Here is a 15,789-nt window from a genome sequence, read left to right as displayed (position 1 = left end):
CCTTACATGTGCTTCATAATGCTTTTCTTTTGGAGAGATTGTGAAGGGATCCATAAAAGAATTCACACGGTTGAAAAACTTGGGAACATTTCTTGTGGTTCTTGACTTTTTAATATGCTAGTTTCCTAACCGATCAAAACATGATGTATTCATCAATACGTCTGTTGTGAATATAAGCAGATAAAGACAAAACCATATATTCAGAAAAAAGTAATTTACGGAAGCAACTATAAACTGACATATATTTGATGGTGTTTTGAAGTTGTAGCCTATTTACATCTTGAATGCCATTTATCTTGGTCTCTCAGCTGTGCCAAGTGCATGACGTGCACTGACTAAAACAGGAAATAAAGATGGAAATAAAAGTATCATTATTCGGCAATAAGCACAAGAAGTGGCAGTTATTTTATTTTAAAGGTTTCCGACCGGAAGTTGCACGTTTAATCGTGTCTAACTTGCCGCTGGTCGGTTGTGTCCTGTCCTTCTCCTCCAGCAGCTGAGGCAGCATCCGTGGCTCCCCGCAGAGGACAGCGGGTGTTTGGAGGACACAGGGCCCACCGAGGGAGGGGTCCTGGCCTGGGCACGGATCCCGAAGAGGCCCCGGGGCCGCCGCTGGATGGAGTCGGGCTGCATTCAGACAGCAATGGCTATGGGTCTGACATCGAAAAAGGCGTCTGCTCGGAGCGTCGGCGTGGAGCGAAAAAACCTCATCACGGTTTGCAGGTATACATCACATCACGACACCATCGACATGCTGTATTTATCTGCAAATGCCAGCCCCTGCATGCTGCTCACTTCTCAAATATAATTGTATGACCACAATGGAATCACCCCTGCTCTGATTCCTGAGGTGAAGCAATAAAATAGATGGGAAATAGAAGCAGAATAATGGACATAGAAAGGCTAAGGATGAAGAGGAGGCAGGTGCGTTCACATACCACTGCCAGATCACACCCGGTTGTGTAGATGAGAGAAAAAAAATCTATTACCTCTTTCTTTAATATAGTGTTTTATATCAACCTTTGCATTTCCTGAATGCTCTTTGCTGTGCCATTCCTTCAAAGATCAAACATTCGCTGTGATATTTATATAATATCCCTCTGAAATCTCTTATAGGAAAGTCTCTTTTATTTTTAACAGGCCGAGACACCTGCTTGATTCTTGTCTATAGTGGTAAACGCAGCTTCAAAGGATAAAAAACGAGATAAGATGGTTAATATTGTTGACCCTGGAATAGAGTTGGAGAGAAAATTCAACAGTAAACAGCAGGTTTCCTTCGCCATCACAGTCAGGTTGAGTGCTTGTATGGGACAAGGACACTGGGAGCAGCGCAAGGACTCCTCCCCCCATCAGTGGTCCTCAGCCTACAGAGTGCTGATGGACTGTGATGCGTAGTTTTATATGGTTCCTATAAGTCACTGTCTTGTACATTGTTCAGAGAGGTTATGGATGAGAGTATCTGTGCATCAGAGAGTTCGCCATCCATCAATTTAACTGTCAGAGAATAAAGATTCTGAACTCTGCTGATGAGAGGTCTTCAACTTCACAACATGTGTATTTTTATGTAAAATATCCACACAGTTCAGATGTCGACTTCTCTTGGATCCAGTTTTGAAATGTTACGGGGAGTGATGAAGCTACTTTTACATACAATGTCGGAGATTCCAACCTTTTATGGCTTTTGAACTCCTAAAATGAAAGTGGTTGTGACCCTGAATCATAGCTTAAAGCCTGAGTGTTAATATAAATGATAAATGGTTCAACCAAAGAGTGATTCTCTTTTTTTTAATTTGAATGATTTTCTGGGGCCCCAAAGATGTGAAGGTATCCAGCATTTTACAAGAAAAGCTAACTAAGAAAAGACTAATTGAAAAATTCAGCGTAATTTTGTCTAAGATATAAAATATGTGGCTTTTTCTCTTAGCCTTTTAATCATCTTGTCACCCCTCAGATTTATTTTGTGACAGTTAAATAAACAAAAAATCTTTATATTATTTTTGTAATATTTCATAATGAATATGACACCAGTTTATGATACAGTAACCTTAATAAGCTTTTCTTTTTCTTTTTTCTTTTAAATCTCATAAGATTATCAATGTCGTATAACTACTATAAGTATTATTTTAGTCTAAACTGCCTCTTAGTCAGTAACACTGTATTTGTGATGATGTTTTACCATTTTATATTATAGTGTTCCTCAACAGGCAATATATAAAAAGGATATACATAAATTATTGTTTTGTATTGATAATCTGATGGTGTCTTATAGTAACAGGGATACTGAGTAACTTTTTAGGATTTTCCGTTGATATTATCTGCAGGATTACTACAGGTATTCAGTTGCACATAAGCTGCATGAATGGTGTGCTAGAAAATATATATTCATCATTATTGTCCCAGTGCTGTACAAATTATTTTCAGAAACTGATAACGCTACAATACTCCAACCCTGAAAATGCACCTTTTCTATTAGGACTGCAGTTTATGTGATGAATGATTTTTGTTAGCAGTTAATCTCTGATTATTTTCTCAATTAACTGCTTATATTCATGTCTATAAAATCTCAGAAAATATAGAAAAATATAAATCCCAGTTCATAGAGCTTGAGGTGAAATCTTCAAACTACTACCATAGAAGACAAATATTAAATGCTAGAAACTGAAATAAGAACATTTTTGCTTGCAGTTGGTCAGTTACCCAAATCTTTGATTATTTTTCTGGCAGTCAACTGATCATTTCAGCTCTATATGATGTATCAAATTTATAGTGACCTTATCCTGCTTTACTGAATTTTTACATTCATTGACATCACCAGAAACTTTTGAGGATAATTCTAACTTTACTTTGATAGTTTTGATAGTTTTATAGTTGTATCGTAAAATTTATTATAACATTACTCTGGACTTGAATTGAAAATTGACGGTAGTCATAAATGGTATTGCAGACAGGCACATAATTATTGTGTAGAGTCTGCAGGAGCTCTATAAAAGTGACATCATACATCCACATCTCACTCTCTTCTTCATGGTCTTTGTGTTTGGCCTTACTCACAATGAATCCCCCCCCCCCCCCCCCCCCCCCCATCAAAAGAAAAAATATTAAAAAGACACAAAGAATGTGACTCTGAAATTGACACACAATCAAGCGTTTTTATTCCAGTACCTTTCTGTCCAAGGTTCTTTCTGCATTTTAGTGACACATACAATGAACACAACCTCACACACAGCATACCTGCAAAGAAAGAAAAGTTCTCACAGTGGACTTACAACAGAGAGAGATTAGTGAAGGCACAACAACACTGTTGTTTTCAGTCTGGCCTGACTGCTAAGACCGATTTAATCATTTAAGCGTTTTAATGACAAACACACAGGACAAGACAGAACTAAATCTCAAACAGCTTTCCATCAGTAATGCTTACTACACAGTTTCTTTTCATTTTCTAATGAACAACATAACAATGATTAGGTTCACTTCGAGGGCTCTTTCTTCCAGGCTTGTCTGCGTAGCTGCCTGGTCTGCATCTCATCCTTCTCCTTTTACGTTGTTCTTCTTGATGTCATTCTGGTCAGAGTTGATTCAAGTAGTCATAGGTTGTTGTGAACGTACAGTCGAATAGGAGGGAGAGTCTGAATCAGCAGTGACCCTCTGGCTGTGCATCAAAGCAGGCTGGGCGTCAGGATACAGTATCCCGGATCCAGGCCTTGTCATGCTGACTGAGGCACAGCTACTTCCAGAGCATGAACTGTTGCCTGGCTACAGTAGCTAAACTGACGTTAGTGCTTGATTAGTACACCAAGCCAAGCTTTTTATTTTCCCCTAATACACATGTATATATGTATAAAATCTGACCTCTTCTTCCTTCATACATGTTTAACATACAATCAGCACACAGAGATTAACGTTTTCAATTCCCAAACAGTTCATTTGATGAAGTTATGCCATTTTTTGGGACTCCAAAAAAAGGGACTGTTTCTGTTTCTTTTTTAGGGGCCAAGAAATTCACATGTTGTTGTCTAATGTTCCTCAACACTGTCTATCACCTGTGATCACAACAGACAGACAACCTGTCATCACAGTCCTTTTTAAAAGTGTATTTTACTTGATCTGGCATAATGTGGGTCGCCAGTATCAGGCATACAAACTTACCTAGTGTCTACTGAGTGTTTCAGTGCCATGTTTACAGTGTCATACAGAACAGAATGAAACCATTTTTAATTAGAGACACATATGTACAGCAATGGACAAGTGTGGATAATAAAAGAAAACCTGATCAAACATTTGCACCACCACAGGGAACAGTTTCTGCATGAGGCCTGTGTCAGGGACTCGAGGGGTTACAGTAACATAATCTGTAAATAAACTCAATCCATGACTCGTGATTCAAAATAATGATGGCAAAAAAACTTCTTGTTGTGTTCAGGTGAAAACTTTGCAACTTATAGGACATATTTGAGTTTATCCAAATGATTTCATAGCCCAAAAAGGTTCACCCTGCAGAGGCTTATGTCAGCCTTCAGATGAAGGCTGAGGAATTTAATTTTAATGGTTCTCAACAGACTTGGTGATATTTATCTTGTCCACTGTGACAGCAGTGTCGTTGTGATCAACTGTATCTCTGTGCTGTTGCCACTAGCAACAGGTTTTATCTTAACACGGCAGGACTGAGCCTTTCTGCAGTCAGTGGGAATTTTCATGCAGCTGTAGGTTAACTTTGTTTATCTGAACTGAATTGAACAAAATGGTGGAGATCAGCAGGCGGAAAACGGTTTGTTTACAGGCCTCATGTTGCATTCTAAAGTAAAAATGTAAAAAAAAAAAAAATGTAAGAAAAAGTACTGTTTTTCTGGTTCAGTCTGGCTAAGAGCTGTCACGCTGCTGTCATCCGTGACTGGAGGAACATGTTGATGTGGACACGGTGAACCTAAGAAAACATAGATAAGATGAGTGAGACTTGACAAGGTCTGATGTAAGGTGTTAGCCCTGGAGCTGCTTCCCGTAAACAAGAGGACCAGGGAGGGAAAGGAGGGGAGTTTGATGTGCTGCATCTTGGCAGAGGTTTGAGCTCTTCCGGGGCGTGGCTCAGGAGGAGGGAATGCAATGTTCTGTACTCTAGTAAACACAAATACATATTCACATTTGGACATGCTTCTGCAAGTGGGCAGTTCTTTGTTTTCTATTCTGAGAAGTAGTTGCATCATATTGTGCCACTTTCAAACCTCTCTCAGTTCAATTTTTGAAGAAATAATAGGAAAAGTCAACAAATCTTTGAGTCTGGAATAACATTGAGTTTCTGTGCAGCCGCCTTTTGCATTTTCCCAGATTTCCTGCAACACTGTCAAGTATGTGAAATTACAGCAGAAGTTTCTACAGGTTTGACTAAACATTTGAGCATCTCTCATCAGCAGATCAGCCTACTCTCTCACCACCAATTTTACCATGAGACCCTGTTGTTCCTCTTTTTCTACCCCCCCTGCCATGCTCAAACACCTGATTTACACTCTCACTGCTTCTCAGACCAACACCCTTACTGTCCCTCTTTCACCCTGATCCCGCTACACCTCCTCTGACCATAAAACACTTTCCCTGGACACTTGCTCACAGAGGGGATGGGTGAGAGAGAGACACACCCTGCTGTAGTTTCAGTTTTTTTTTTTTTTTTTTTACACCTTTTAGTCTATTTGGATTTGGCCCAAATTATGATTCTTATCTTAATATTCATCGGAGCACAAGGCATTCTTTCTCTGGGCTGTATGTGCTGATCCAGGACAGGACAGGACTTCTCCCCCAACAGTCCAGGACGATAAACACAGCACTGGCTGGTGTTACACAATGCTGCGGCCAGTGAGGAGTCCACCTGTGTCATCTGATCCTGCTGGTTATGCCAGGACTAAAGAGAGAGACAGAAATAAGGAGAGAGAGAAAGAGAAAGGAGTCACGGAAATGTTTATGAGGGAGTGAGGATAAAAGGAAAAATGAAAGCTGAGCGAGTTAGTGTGAAGCTTTGTGTTTTTAGGTTAGGCCGATAAATGCAGTTTTGGTTATGCTAGGTGGTGCTGCAGATCAAACACTCTTGTGTAAGTACAGTAGAGGGGCTAGAGAGGAGAACAAGAGGGCTTTTAAAGAGAGCTGAGAGTGGGCTTGGCGGAGATCCAGGCTGAGTGAGAGGGGGCACAAAAGAAGCTTGTCAGAAGGCCCTGCAGTTGTTTTTCAGTGTCAAATCGTACCAAGAGCATGTTGCTATTCCACTCCATCCATTTGCATTTAAGGCACGCCAGTGATTCCCCTTCAGATCAAAGGACTTCAGTTAATTTACAATCATCAGCTGTAATGTTCCTTTTGAGATAACGCTGTCACTTTATCAGGTCAGAGAAGCCTTTTGCAATTGGTGACTTCCTTCTGTTATGATTTTAAATGCTATCACATCAACAAACTGGGAACCACTGGGGGCACTTGTTGGTTTTCCACGGGTTTGGCACGCTACATAATGAGGAATTGCTTGATCTCATATAATTTTCTGTCATAGGAAGTCTGTGCAAACAGGAAATCTAATCTGTGACCATTTTTAACCTTGTTTCACCATCCACTTTCACTACCCCTCTTGAATTCTAGACAGAATAGTACATTTCTCTACAAAGTCGTATCTAACAAAACTTCTTCTCTAATGGGATTCCCTAAGACAGAGTCATGTCAAAATAATGCCTGTGGTCTAATGTAGCAGTCAAATACCTGCCCCAACACACAAGATTTGTGCTCGCAAGCAAACTGGCGTCACCTGCCAAGTGGATTTTGTTGTTTCATGGTGGAGTAGAGCACATACTTGCAGGAGCCCAACCTTACACCCTTGAGCTCTATTATACACTGAAACCTTGACTGAGCTACTTGGTCTTTGCAGAAAACATTATCAGTTAAATGCCACTGACCTGTGTCCTTGATAAATCCGGCATGGCCATAACAAGTCAAAGCTCCAAAAGTAAATTTAATCCAGTTTTCGCTCTCAGTTGGAACAGAGCCTGTGCAGATGCTGAAGTGGTGTCCGTATGTTCTCTGTGATGGTGCTGTTTTCTTGTGACATTTTGTGCCAGTCCCCCCCCCCTGCGACGCGGTCCCCTCTCATCTAGAGCGTCTTGCGCTTGGGGAAGATGGCTTTCCGAAAAGAGGTGGTGGTGGTGCCTCTGCTGAAGGAGGCACCACCCAGGGAGATCTTGGTTTTCCCACTGGTGATGGTGGAGGAGCCCAGAGATGTCGTGCTCCTGCCCCTGGTGATGGAGGAGTTCCCCATGGCAAGCTTGGTCTTCCCCCTCTTTATGCTGGTGTTGCCCAGGGTTAAGGCCGTCTTCCCCTCGGTGAAGCTGGTGTTGCCCATTGAGGAGAAGCTCGTCTTCCTGACCCAGATTCGACAGCGGGGTTCGGGGCTCACTCGACACAAAGCATCGCACACTCATGCAGCACAACCTGCTCTGCAAGACCTCAGGGGTAATAGTAACATGAGCTATGATCCAGAGAAGACCAGAATGCTAAGCGTGGATAGCGCGACCCCCGTGTCGCATAATGCCTTCGTTGAGCTGGTCGACGTGGGCTCTGGAAGGCCACATACCACCCATGTGTCCCTGTGAATGGACAGAGGCAGCCGTAGGTGGCCACAGCCTATCTGGGGAGACTTGGACAGTGGAGCGATTGTCCCACCGCCACGACGACACCGGACAGTTGAAGGACACATTGTTGCAAAGGGGACAATCTGCGGTGACATCACTTTCTTCTGAGCCATTGTTCCCTATAGCCTCTGATTGTAAGACATTCCCTCTGTGTACGGCTGCGTATACCATATGTGAAATGAGTCGCATGGTGTCAGATTTGATAAGAGACAGGATGAATGTCTTCATGTTCTCCACATGTGTTTTAGGCTTTGATTAGACCCATCCTGTATTTGTGCTGTCCCTCCATCTGAAATATAGGTGTGGTCCCCTTCAGTTGCTCTTTATTATCCATTTGTGTCCTTGTTGAACTACTTAAAACTCATTCCAGCAATTGAGTCTGTATTTTTTTTTTCCATTTTATGTCAAGGATAATTGAACATCCCATAAAAAGTCAGCTCTACATACAAAACAATCAAGCCAAGCAGTGTTTAGACATGTTACTTTTATAAGCACTGTTACATCAGTCAGCTTGTACAGTTTTCTGTGGCAGAATAGTTATGGCAGTGCAGATCAGATCTTATCAGCATGCACAAGTATACCACGTTTATACCAAAGATGTAGACATGTTGATGACCATACATGCACAATATACAGGAGAATATTGCTGATGTAAAGCACACACACTCTCTTGTGTCTCCACATACATCACACACGACTGTTTCACACTTGCCCTCCCTGCCAAGTTGACACACCATAAACCATCGTCTCATCGCCGTCACATTTGCATAACACGCTCAGCATGGCTCTTGATTTCAAACCCGTTAGATCTGTAACTCACTTAGCACTTTCTTACTTGAGAATCGGCTCTTGTACTTTGTGCAGACAGGTGATACCAGAATAATGTCCTGCCTTATCGACCACATTGATCACAAACATAGCAGCTCTGTTTTATTGACTGTTATACTACTAACCTGCCAAAACTGACCAGATAGGCATATCCTTAGGTTTTTAAGTGTGTGAAGGATTCATGTGTGAAAATCCCAGTAGATGTTGCTGTGCGTTTCTTTGCCCCTGATGAGGGTGGTTTTGACCACAGACACGGACTTGGTCCCATGAGTGAATGTCAGAGTGGCGAGAGAGCTCGTAGTCTCCCCTCTTGTAACAGATGTTTTGCCCACCGCTATGCTGGTGTTGCCCAAAGTAATGGTGGTTCTGCTCCAGGAGATCGAGGATTTACCCCAGGAGATGGCGTACTTAGTCCTCAGGATCGAAACCCTGCCTTTGGTGAAGGAGGTCTTGCTTGACGAGAATGTGGTTTTCCACTCATTGTTAGAGTCTTTTTTGGGCTGCTTGGATGCTTTGGGTGTCTTAGCCCTGGGTTCAGGGGTCCTTTCCATCTAGGTGTTCCTGCGCTTGGACGTCAAGGCTTTGCGGAAGGAGGTGGTTGTGGTTCCCCGGCTGAAGCTGGCCCGTCCCAGAGCAACAGTCGTCTTTTGCCTCTGAATGGTAGAGTCTCCCATGGAGGTGGTGGTCACACCCCTGAAGATGGAGGACTTGCCCATGGAGACGGTAGTTTTTCCCCTGGCTATGGAGGTGCTTCCCAGTGCCAGGGCAGTCTTGCCCTCGGTGATGCTAGTGTTGCCCATCGAAGCAGAGGCAGTCAGCCTGAGCCCGTGCCTGAATGCCGGCTCCTAACATGCAAGCTGCGTAGCTTCTTTCCTGTTGTGCAGCAGGGTGAGCGTGTGAGGTCAAAAGCCAAACGAAAGCTGCAGCAGCAGCATCTGCCCTAAATAGATCAGACCACCATGTATAGATGAGGGGGAGGGAATTATTTGATCATTCTTTGATTCTGGCCGGTGCCCCAGAGGGACAAGACCCAAAAGGACCTGGAAGCGCAGCATGCACAAAGGCTGAAAAGACAGGGGATTAATTGTATTGTTTTCATGATAACACTGCCAAAGCACTGAAGGGTACATTGTGCAGTACACAAGACAATTGGGGTGACCTCAGTATGATAAGATGGCGTGGTTCCAAAAAAGAGAAAAAACCCTCCTCCAGCTGTTGTTGCAGGGTTCAAATACAGTAGTACATTTGTCTGCTTGGATACAGTACGCCGCTGCATTTTAGTGGCTTGTGCCGCAGGCACCCAACTGAAAGTTCAAACTCTTCACATTTGTGAAGTAGCTTTTTTTTTTTTTTCATTGCACTTGTGTTCTGGTGTTTTTCTAATTCCACTTTCTCTCTGTGCTTCTATTTCAGATTCTCTGTAAAGACTCTCCTAGAAAAGTACACAGCAGAGCCCATAGATGACTCATCCGAGGAATTTATTAACTTTGCCTCCATTTTAGAGCACATCCTCAGCCACCGCTTCAAAGGTAACAATGCAGGTAACATATAGCACAGGAAAAGATGGACAAATCAGTTAATATGACTTTGGATGTCAGACAGTGAAAAGTTGGTTAATATACAACTCGAATAGAAATTTATTTCATATATTATACAGCAGGCATTATCTATAGACACAAAGTGATATTATTATCAAAAAGCCAAAAGCAGGTATGATTATACGCTCAGCTTTAATGTTGCCATGGCTGCATGCTGACAGTGTGGGCTGCTGCCTGCCAGAGCAGAAGTGATTCACTGCTGTGTTTAAATCTTGGACCAGGTTCAGGAAGCTGGTTCAGTTCAGATGGACAGCGCAGTTTCTGGGAATATATCCGGCTGGCGTGCAGCAAGGTGCAGAACAACTGCATCGCTAGCATTGAAAACATAGAGAACATCAGTACATCACGAGCCAAGGCAAGGACATTTATATGCACAAAATTGATTTGGGTGTGTGTGTGTGTGTGTGTGTGTGTGGCAGCGTGAGTATGTGGGGTGTGTGTGTGTGTGTGTGTGTGTGTGTGTGGCAGTGTGAGTATGTGGTGTGTGTGTGTGTGTGTGTTGTGTGTGTGTGTGTGTGTGTGTGTGTGGCAGTGTGAGTATGTGGGGTGTGTGTGTGTGTGTGTGTGTGTGTGGGGGGGGGGGTATTGCTTTAGAGAGCACCAAAGAAAGCCCTCTGTTCCTACTCACTTCTTTCGTTGTGCTACAGGGCCGGGCGTGGATTCGAGTGGCGCTGATGGAGAAGCGTCTGTCCGAATATGTGTCCACTGCTCTGAGGGACACAAGAACAACCAGGTCAGACTAATGATTTAAAGGGACAATCCATACATTTCAAGGATGCAAGGATGCATTGTATGTCTCCGTGTTGGCTGGCTCATATTAATAACGCTTGTGTAAAAGTAAAAGACATCACTTTCATTGCACTAGAGGAAAGTACATGCCTGCTACAGATGTTCAGAACATCAACTGTGCTATAAACTGAGTCATTAACTGGCTGCAGGTAGATTGACTCTTGTATCACTGTCATGTCTGAAAGTTCAGATATGTTAACCACCTCTTTACCTGACAGGAGGTTCTATGACGATGGAGCCATTATGCTGAGAGAGGAGGCCACAGTTCTGACCGGCATGCTGATCGGACTGAGTGCCATTGATTTCAGGTGAAGACATACACTGCTGATATACAGCGTGTGTCAATATATAAGTTCATACACCAGTAGACCTCAGGCTTTTTAAATCAACACAGTTATAGCAACCATATTTCCATAACTTTTTATGGCCTGTTACATTATTTTCAGGCCAAATATTTAGGAATTAAAGAGTCTTGAAGATGTAACATGAATTTGAGTATAGCATATCCTATTTTACAATACGAGTATATTAAAAATAATGAGCTATTTCAAACCTATTTTTATATGTTTCAAAAATAAAATTATATGAAATAACTAACAATATGTAATCTTTTGTGACCTTGTCTGGGGTCTCACCCCCTATGTTTAATAAATCTGTTAAGATATTAGTACATAGTATGTATTCATGAATAATACATTGTGAAAAGATGTAAATGTGCTCTCTCATGTGCATCAGTTGTGAAAGTGAAAGCATGACTGAAACGTGCAGTGTGAAAGTGGCCATTTTTGAAAAATATCCACTCCAGGTACCGATTAGTAGAACCAATATTTTTGAATAGTTGGCTTCTATACCGTGTTTCAATACATAGATATTTACTGATGGATCATACACATACACACCCATCGAATCACCAATCTTCATAAAAAGTTAGTTTTTTTTTTTGTCTCTGTTTCTGTGCAGTTTTTGCTTGAAGGGGGAGACTCTGGACGGGAAATCTCCAGCTGTGATTGACTACACACCCTACCTGAAGTTCACGCAGAGGTGAGACTGACCCAGCCCATCTTGTCACTTCACCTTTATTATTGCATGTGTGGAAGTGCTACTCTAAGCCTTCTGCTTCTCTGTTCTGTAGTTATGACTACCTGAGTGATGAGGAGGACCGCCGCAGTGTGGACAGCAGTAACAGTGAGGAGAGTGTCCCAGAGCATCCCTACATCCCCCTGGTGACTGACGAGGAGAGCTGGAGCAACAAGTGTCGCAAGATGGAGCAGAGGTTTAAGATCGTCTACGCCCAGAAGGTGACTCACAACAACCTCTAAAACCAAGTTAATGTTGTTTAGATTCTTCAACACATAAATCGATCTTTCCTTTATCTGCGTGGTGTGCAGGGTTACCTGGAGGAGCTGGTGCGTCTGCGGGAGTCACAGCTGAAGAACGTGGAGACCGAGAACAAGCGTCTGAGAGCCAAGGTAGAGGAGCTGACAGTGCAAGGCCAACAGGAGAAGAAGGAGCTGGAGGCCATCGTGCTGGAGCTGCAGGCACAACTGTAAGGAAGCGCAGGAACACACTCTGGATCGCATCGACCTCATAAAAAGTTCCAATTTTAACCATGTGCTCCAGACGTTATCATTGCAGATCCAGTTTGGATTACGTTTACATTTCCTCTCACAAACATATGTTAGCTTTGCATCATGATGAAGTACATGTATATGTAGCGGGGGTTTAATGAGGAGTTACAATTGCAATTTTAAAATAACCTTATAATGAGGAACAGTTGTTGTTTCTATGGATATTTTTCCTTAGTAGAAATAAATTGTTAATCTAAAAACCTTTTGCAGATATAATTTTTGCAGATGTAATTTTTGATGATGTAATTTTTGATGATGCCAGATGATGATGCAATACACACAGAGGTGACATGTTTTACTCTGACACGCTGAACACTCTACTGAAGTTTCAACTGTACAATGATACAATAAAAAAGGGGCAATCGATGCACTTGATGTTTTTAAGCTCAGCTATGAACTGTGTTGAGTTTCAGACTATGTTTAGAAACTGTGGGACGGGGGGTATGATTGGTTGTTGTAACTACATCACGGTGTGTATATTTAAGTAAGAGTAATATTAAGGACTTCAGAAAATACTGAACTTAATTCACACAAAAAAGTGAGTCATTGACTTTCATAGGAAATTTTTTTGATGTTCATGTCATATTTGCCCACTAAAATGAAAAATGTTTCTTCTAAAATTGATCCTTTTTTCTCTTTGATTCATCCAGCTCTGCCCTCATGCCCTGTGATACCTCCCACCTGGCTAAAGACCTCTCCATCCCGCTGGTCAACCAGTGGTCCACCATCACAAACAACCAGGGCGATGTCAAACTGTTCCGCAGGTAAACTCACATGTGCAGAATGGCTCGAAGACAACACGATAAAGCCTAACTTTGATTCCTACTGGAAATGAACTCACTCATACTGTAGAAAGAAGACCCACAACCTAGTATTTATTTGTGCCATGATGGTATTTTTGTCCATGCAGGAGGAGTTTCCACAGTTTGGAGCAGCTTTCTGCTGAAGTCAGTCTGAACTCTGACTCTCAGAAGACTGAAGAGAGACAGAACGGAGATGCTGCCTGGACTTCAGCAGGTAGAGTGACTTTTTAAGCGCCATTTAAACGCATCACAACATATTTATTGTAGCTTATACAGTAAAACGTGCAGTAGTTTGTCGTGCTGATATTAAGCTCACAGATTTTAAGTTGCTGTCACACCATCATAAAATTCAGGGGGAAAGTCAAAACTTGCATTTACTCATGTTGGGTTAATTCATTTTGTTGGACAAGATGGCCATTTTATACAAATATAAATAATTTCTTAGTCACTACAGAGTACATTTAAAAGAAGGACTGCTTTATTTTCATCACTCTAGCACAGCACTAAAGTTAGTTCTGCTGGAGTAGGAATATGTTTGTGTTTTTCCCGGCTGCATAAAAGCCTTTCAGTGGCAGCCTCCCATGCACATGCACATATACATACTCATACAAAGGCAGGCTTGATGTCTGTTTATGGCGTTCCATGTGGGCAGCTTGAGCTATGCATGATCATAAGCGGATTTTATTGTGTTTTTTTTTTTTCTCTGTTTTGCCCCTGTAGGAAAAGATAACACTCCCTCCATGCTGGGTCTGTGTGGCTCTCTGGCGTCTTTGCCGAGCTCCAAGTCCCTGGCCAGCCTCAAGTCCAGCGAGTGTTTGGTCAACATCAGCACTGAACCCAGCCCCGCGCTCTCTCCCAGCTAGGAGCTCCAAACCAACCACGACCGAGATTTAACCCCCAGCCTGTCTGCCTGGTGATGCTGCATTGACCATGCCCAAACACCTGACCGTAACCCCGCTCCCACCATCCGTCCAGCCCCATGAGAAGACAACGGGAAAAGTCATGACACCATCATCTGGATTTTTGTACACATGAGAGTGAAGTCATCATTAAGCTGAAGAGATCCATCTATTTTGGTTCTTTCCCTTCTCCTTGCCTTATCCGCTCGACTACGCTCTCACACTCTCCCACCACCACTTTGTACTATCTGTCAATCCCTTCATCCAAGATCGTACAATTCCTCTGTCGTACCTTCTCCAAAGCATCAACTTATTTCCTTCAATTGTTTTCTCATCTTGCTCCTTATTTATTTGAGTGTCAGTATCCATTAGTGCTCCTTTGGCCTGTACTTTCCCCCCCTGTTTTCTTGTAACCAAAACAGCACTTGCAGCTCTTTGAATGCAGTCACTAACAAAGAGAGATGTGATGATCATTTTAAGAGATAAAGATTATCCATAGGAAGTAGAGGATGGGTTCTTACATTCTGTCCTACTAGTGACATAGCAGTGTGTTTTATGAGTTTGACTGAATGTTATCTGATGATATCATTCCCGCTTGAGTCATCAAACACCACAAACTGCTACAGTATGTCTAAATCTGTGCAGCTATTTATTTATTCTATCAAATCTTAAGCTACTGCATATGTTAATTTATCTAATTTAAGCCAATACAGCAGTATGTTCTTTTTACACATACACAGTTCACTGGGTTGTTTTATTTGTTTTTTGTTGCAATAAACTGCCTTTTTCCATGAATGCCTGTCTGTTTGTGTATATCAGTGATGTATGGAGAGTGATGGTTAGTTGTAGGAGGTTTATGGAGATAAGTCATTGAGGCATCTGGGTGCATGGATACATGTAGTCTGGCTCCATCTTGTGGTTTAATGTTCTAACTGCATGAATGCCCCAAACGTTCATTATTTCCTAAGAACAAGGAAAATCATGGGTAGCTGATTATAAAATAAAATAAATCTTATTATAATGAACTTGGCCGGGTAGGACTGTACAAATGATTCCTCCAGATGGACGACTGCTTCCATAACATTTCATTTAACCTGCATATGATGCAGATTCTGAACTCCCACCACTTCCATGACTGCTGTTTAATATCTGACCCTGACTTCTGACCTACCTGATAAAGGATGGGAGAAAACTGTAATAGTAACTGACAAAGGAAGCTTTTTAATGGAGGGCCTTTTCAGTCTTTTGTGAGCTGCCGCTGACTGATTGTGATCCCTCCTTTGATACAGATGTTTTTTTCTCTCACTGCAGCGTAGATATCTGACTAGATCACATTGTTCACAGGAGATCTGGCTCACTCCTTTCACTTTCTTAGCCACAGCTTTTTTTCAGAGAGCACCACATCCCCCCCAGGAGATAGCACGAGAGGAGCTTTATTCATGTCACCAAAATGGCTGTTAAATATAGAGTTTATGAAACATTAACACACCCACTGGATTCATTTTTTTTCTCATGTCATTTCACATAGACTGCGGTCCTCATCTGTGCACACCAGATTCAAAGTTTGCTTATAACACTGTAACAATGGAGCT

General features: G+C 42.2%; 1 protein-coding gene and 1 long non-coding RNA gene across 4 annotated transcripts; one reads left to right on the top strand and one right to left on the bottom strand.

Annotated features, from left to right (window-relative positions):
* Positions 1-440: 440 nt before the first annotated feature.
* Positions 441-14,992, top strand: rundc3aa (RUN domain containing 3Aa). 2 transcript variants are annotated; one of them, XM_056402006.1, is made up of 11 exons: positions 441-723; positions 9,894-10,021; positions 10,300-10,433; positions 10,726-10,811; positions 11,086-11,175; positions 11,828-11,908; positions 12,000-12,165; positions 12,256-12,413; positions 13,146-13,259; positions 13,406-13,512; positions 14,019-14,992. In XM_056402006.1, exons 1-11 carry the CDS (start codon positions 617-619, stop codon positions 14,159-14,161), a joined length of 1,314 nt encoding a protein of 437 aa, XP_056257981.1. In that variant the 5' UTR covers positions 441-616; the 3' UTR covers positions 14,162-14,992. The 2 variants fall into 2 exon arrangements, with proteins under 2 accessions (XP_056257981.1, XP_056257982.1); XM_056402007.1 differs by having other exon boundaries at positions 442-723; positions 9,894-10,009.
* Positions 3,136-9,027, bottom strand: LOC130185514 (uncharacterized). 2 transcript variants are annotated; one of them, XR_008830167.1, is made up of 2 exons: positions 8,606-9,027; positions 3,136-5,887 (listed from the first exon to the last, which is right to left on the bottom strand). It is a non-coding gene; the product is annotated as an uncharacterized LOC130185514 (long non-coding RNA). The 2 variants fall into 2 exon arrangements; XR_008830166.1 differs by lacking the exon at positions 8,606-9,027 and adding an exon at positions 6,921-7,117.
* Positions 14,993-15,789: the final 797 nt, after the last annotated feature.

This window comes from Seriola aureovittata, chromosome 17 (assembly GCF_021018895.1).
Source record: "Seriola aureovittata isolate HTS-2021-v1 ecotype China chromosome 17, ASM2101889v1, whole genome shotgun sequence".
In the NCBI taxonomy this organism is placed as follows: domain Eukaryota; kingdom Metazoa; phylum Chordata; class Actinopteri; order Carangiformes; family Carangidae; genus Seriola; species Seriola aureovittata.
The sequence above is the reverse complement of the archived record's forward strand: the minus strand, read 5'-3'. Positions and strand labels throughout refer to the sequence as shown.

Excerpts from the sequence above, each read along its gene's own strand:
- rundc3aa (XM_056402006.1), top strand. The coding sequence starts at position 617 with ATGGAGTCGGGCTGCATTCAGACAGCAATGGCTATGGGTCTGACATCG. Across the intron at positions 724-9,893 it reads AACCTCATCACGGTTTGCAG|ATTCTCTGTAAAGACTCTCC; the intron begins GTATACATCACA and ends CTTCTATTTCAG. Across the intron at positions 10,434-10,725 it reads TCAGTACATCACGAGCCAAG|GGCCGGGCGTGGATTCGAGT; the intron begins GCAAGGACATTT and ends GTTGTGCTACAG.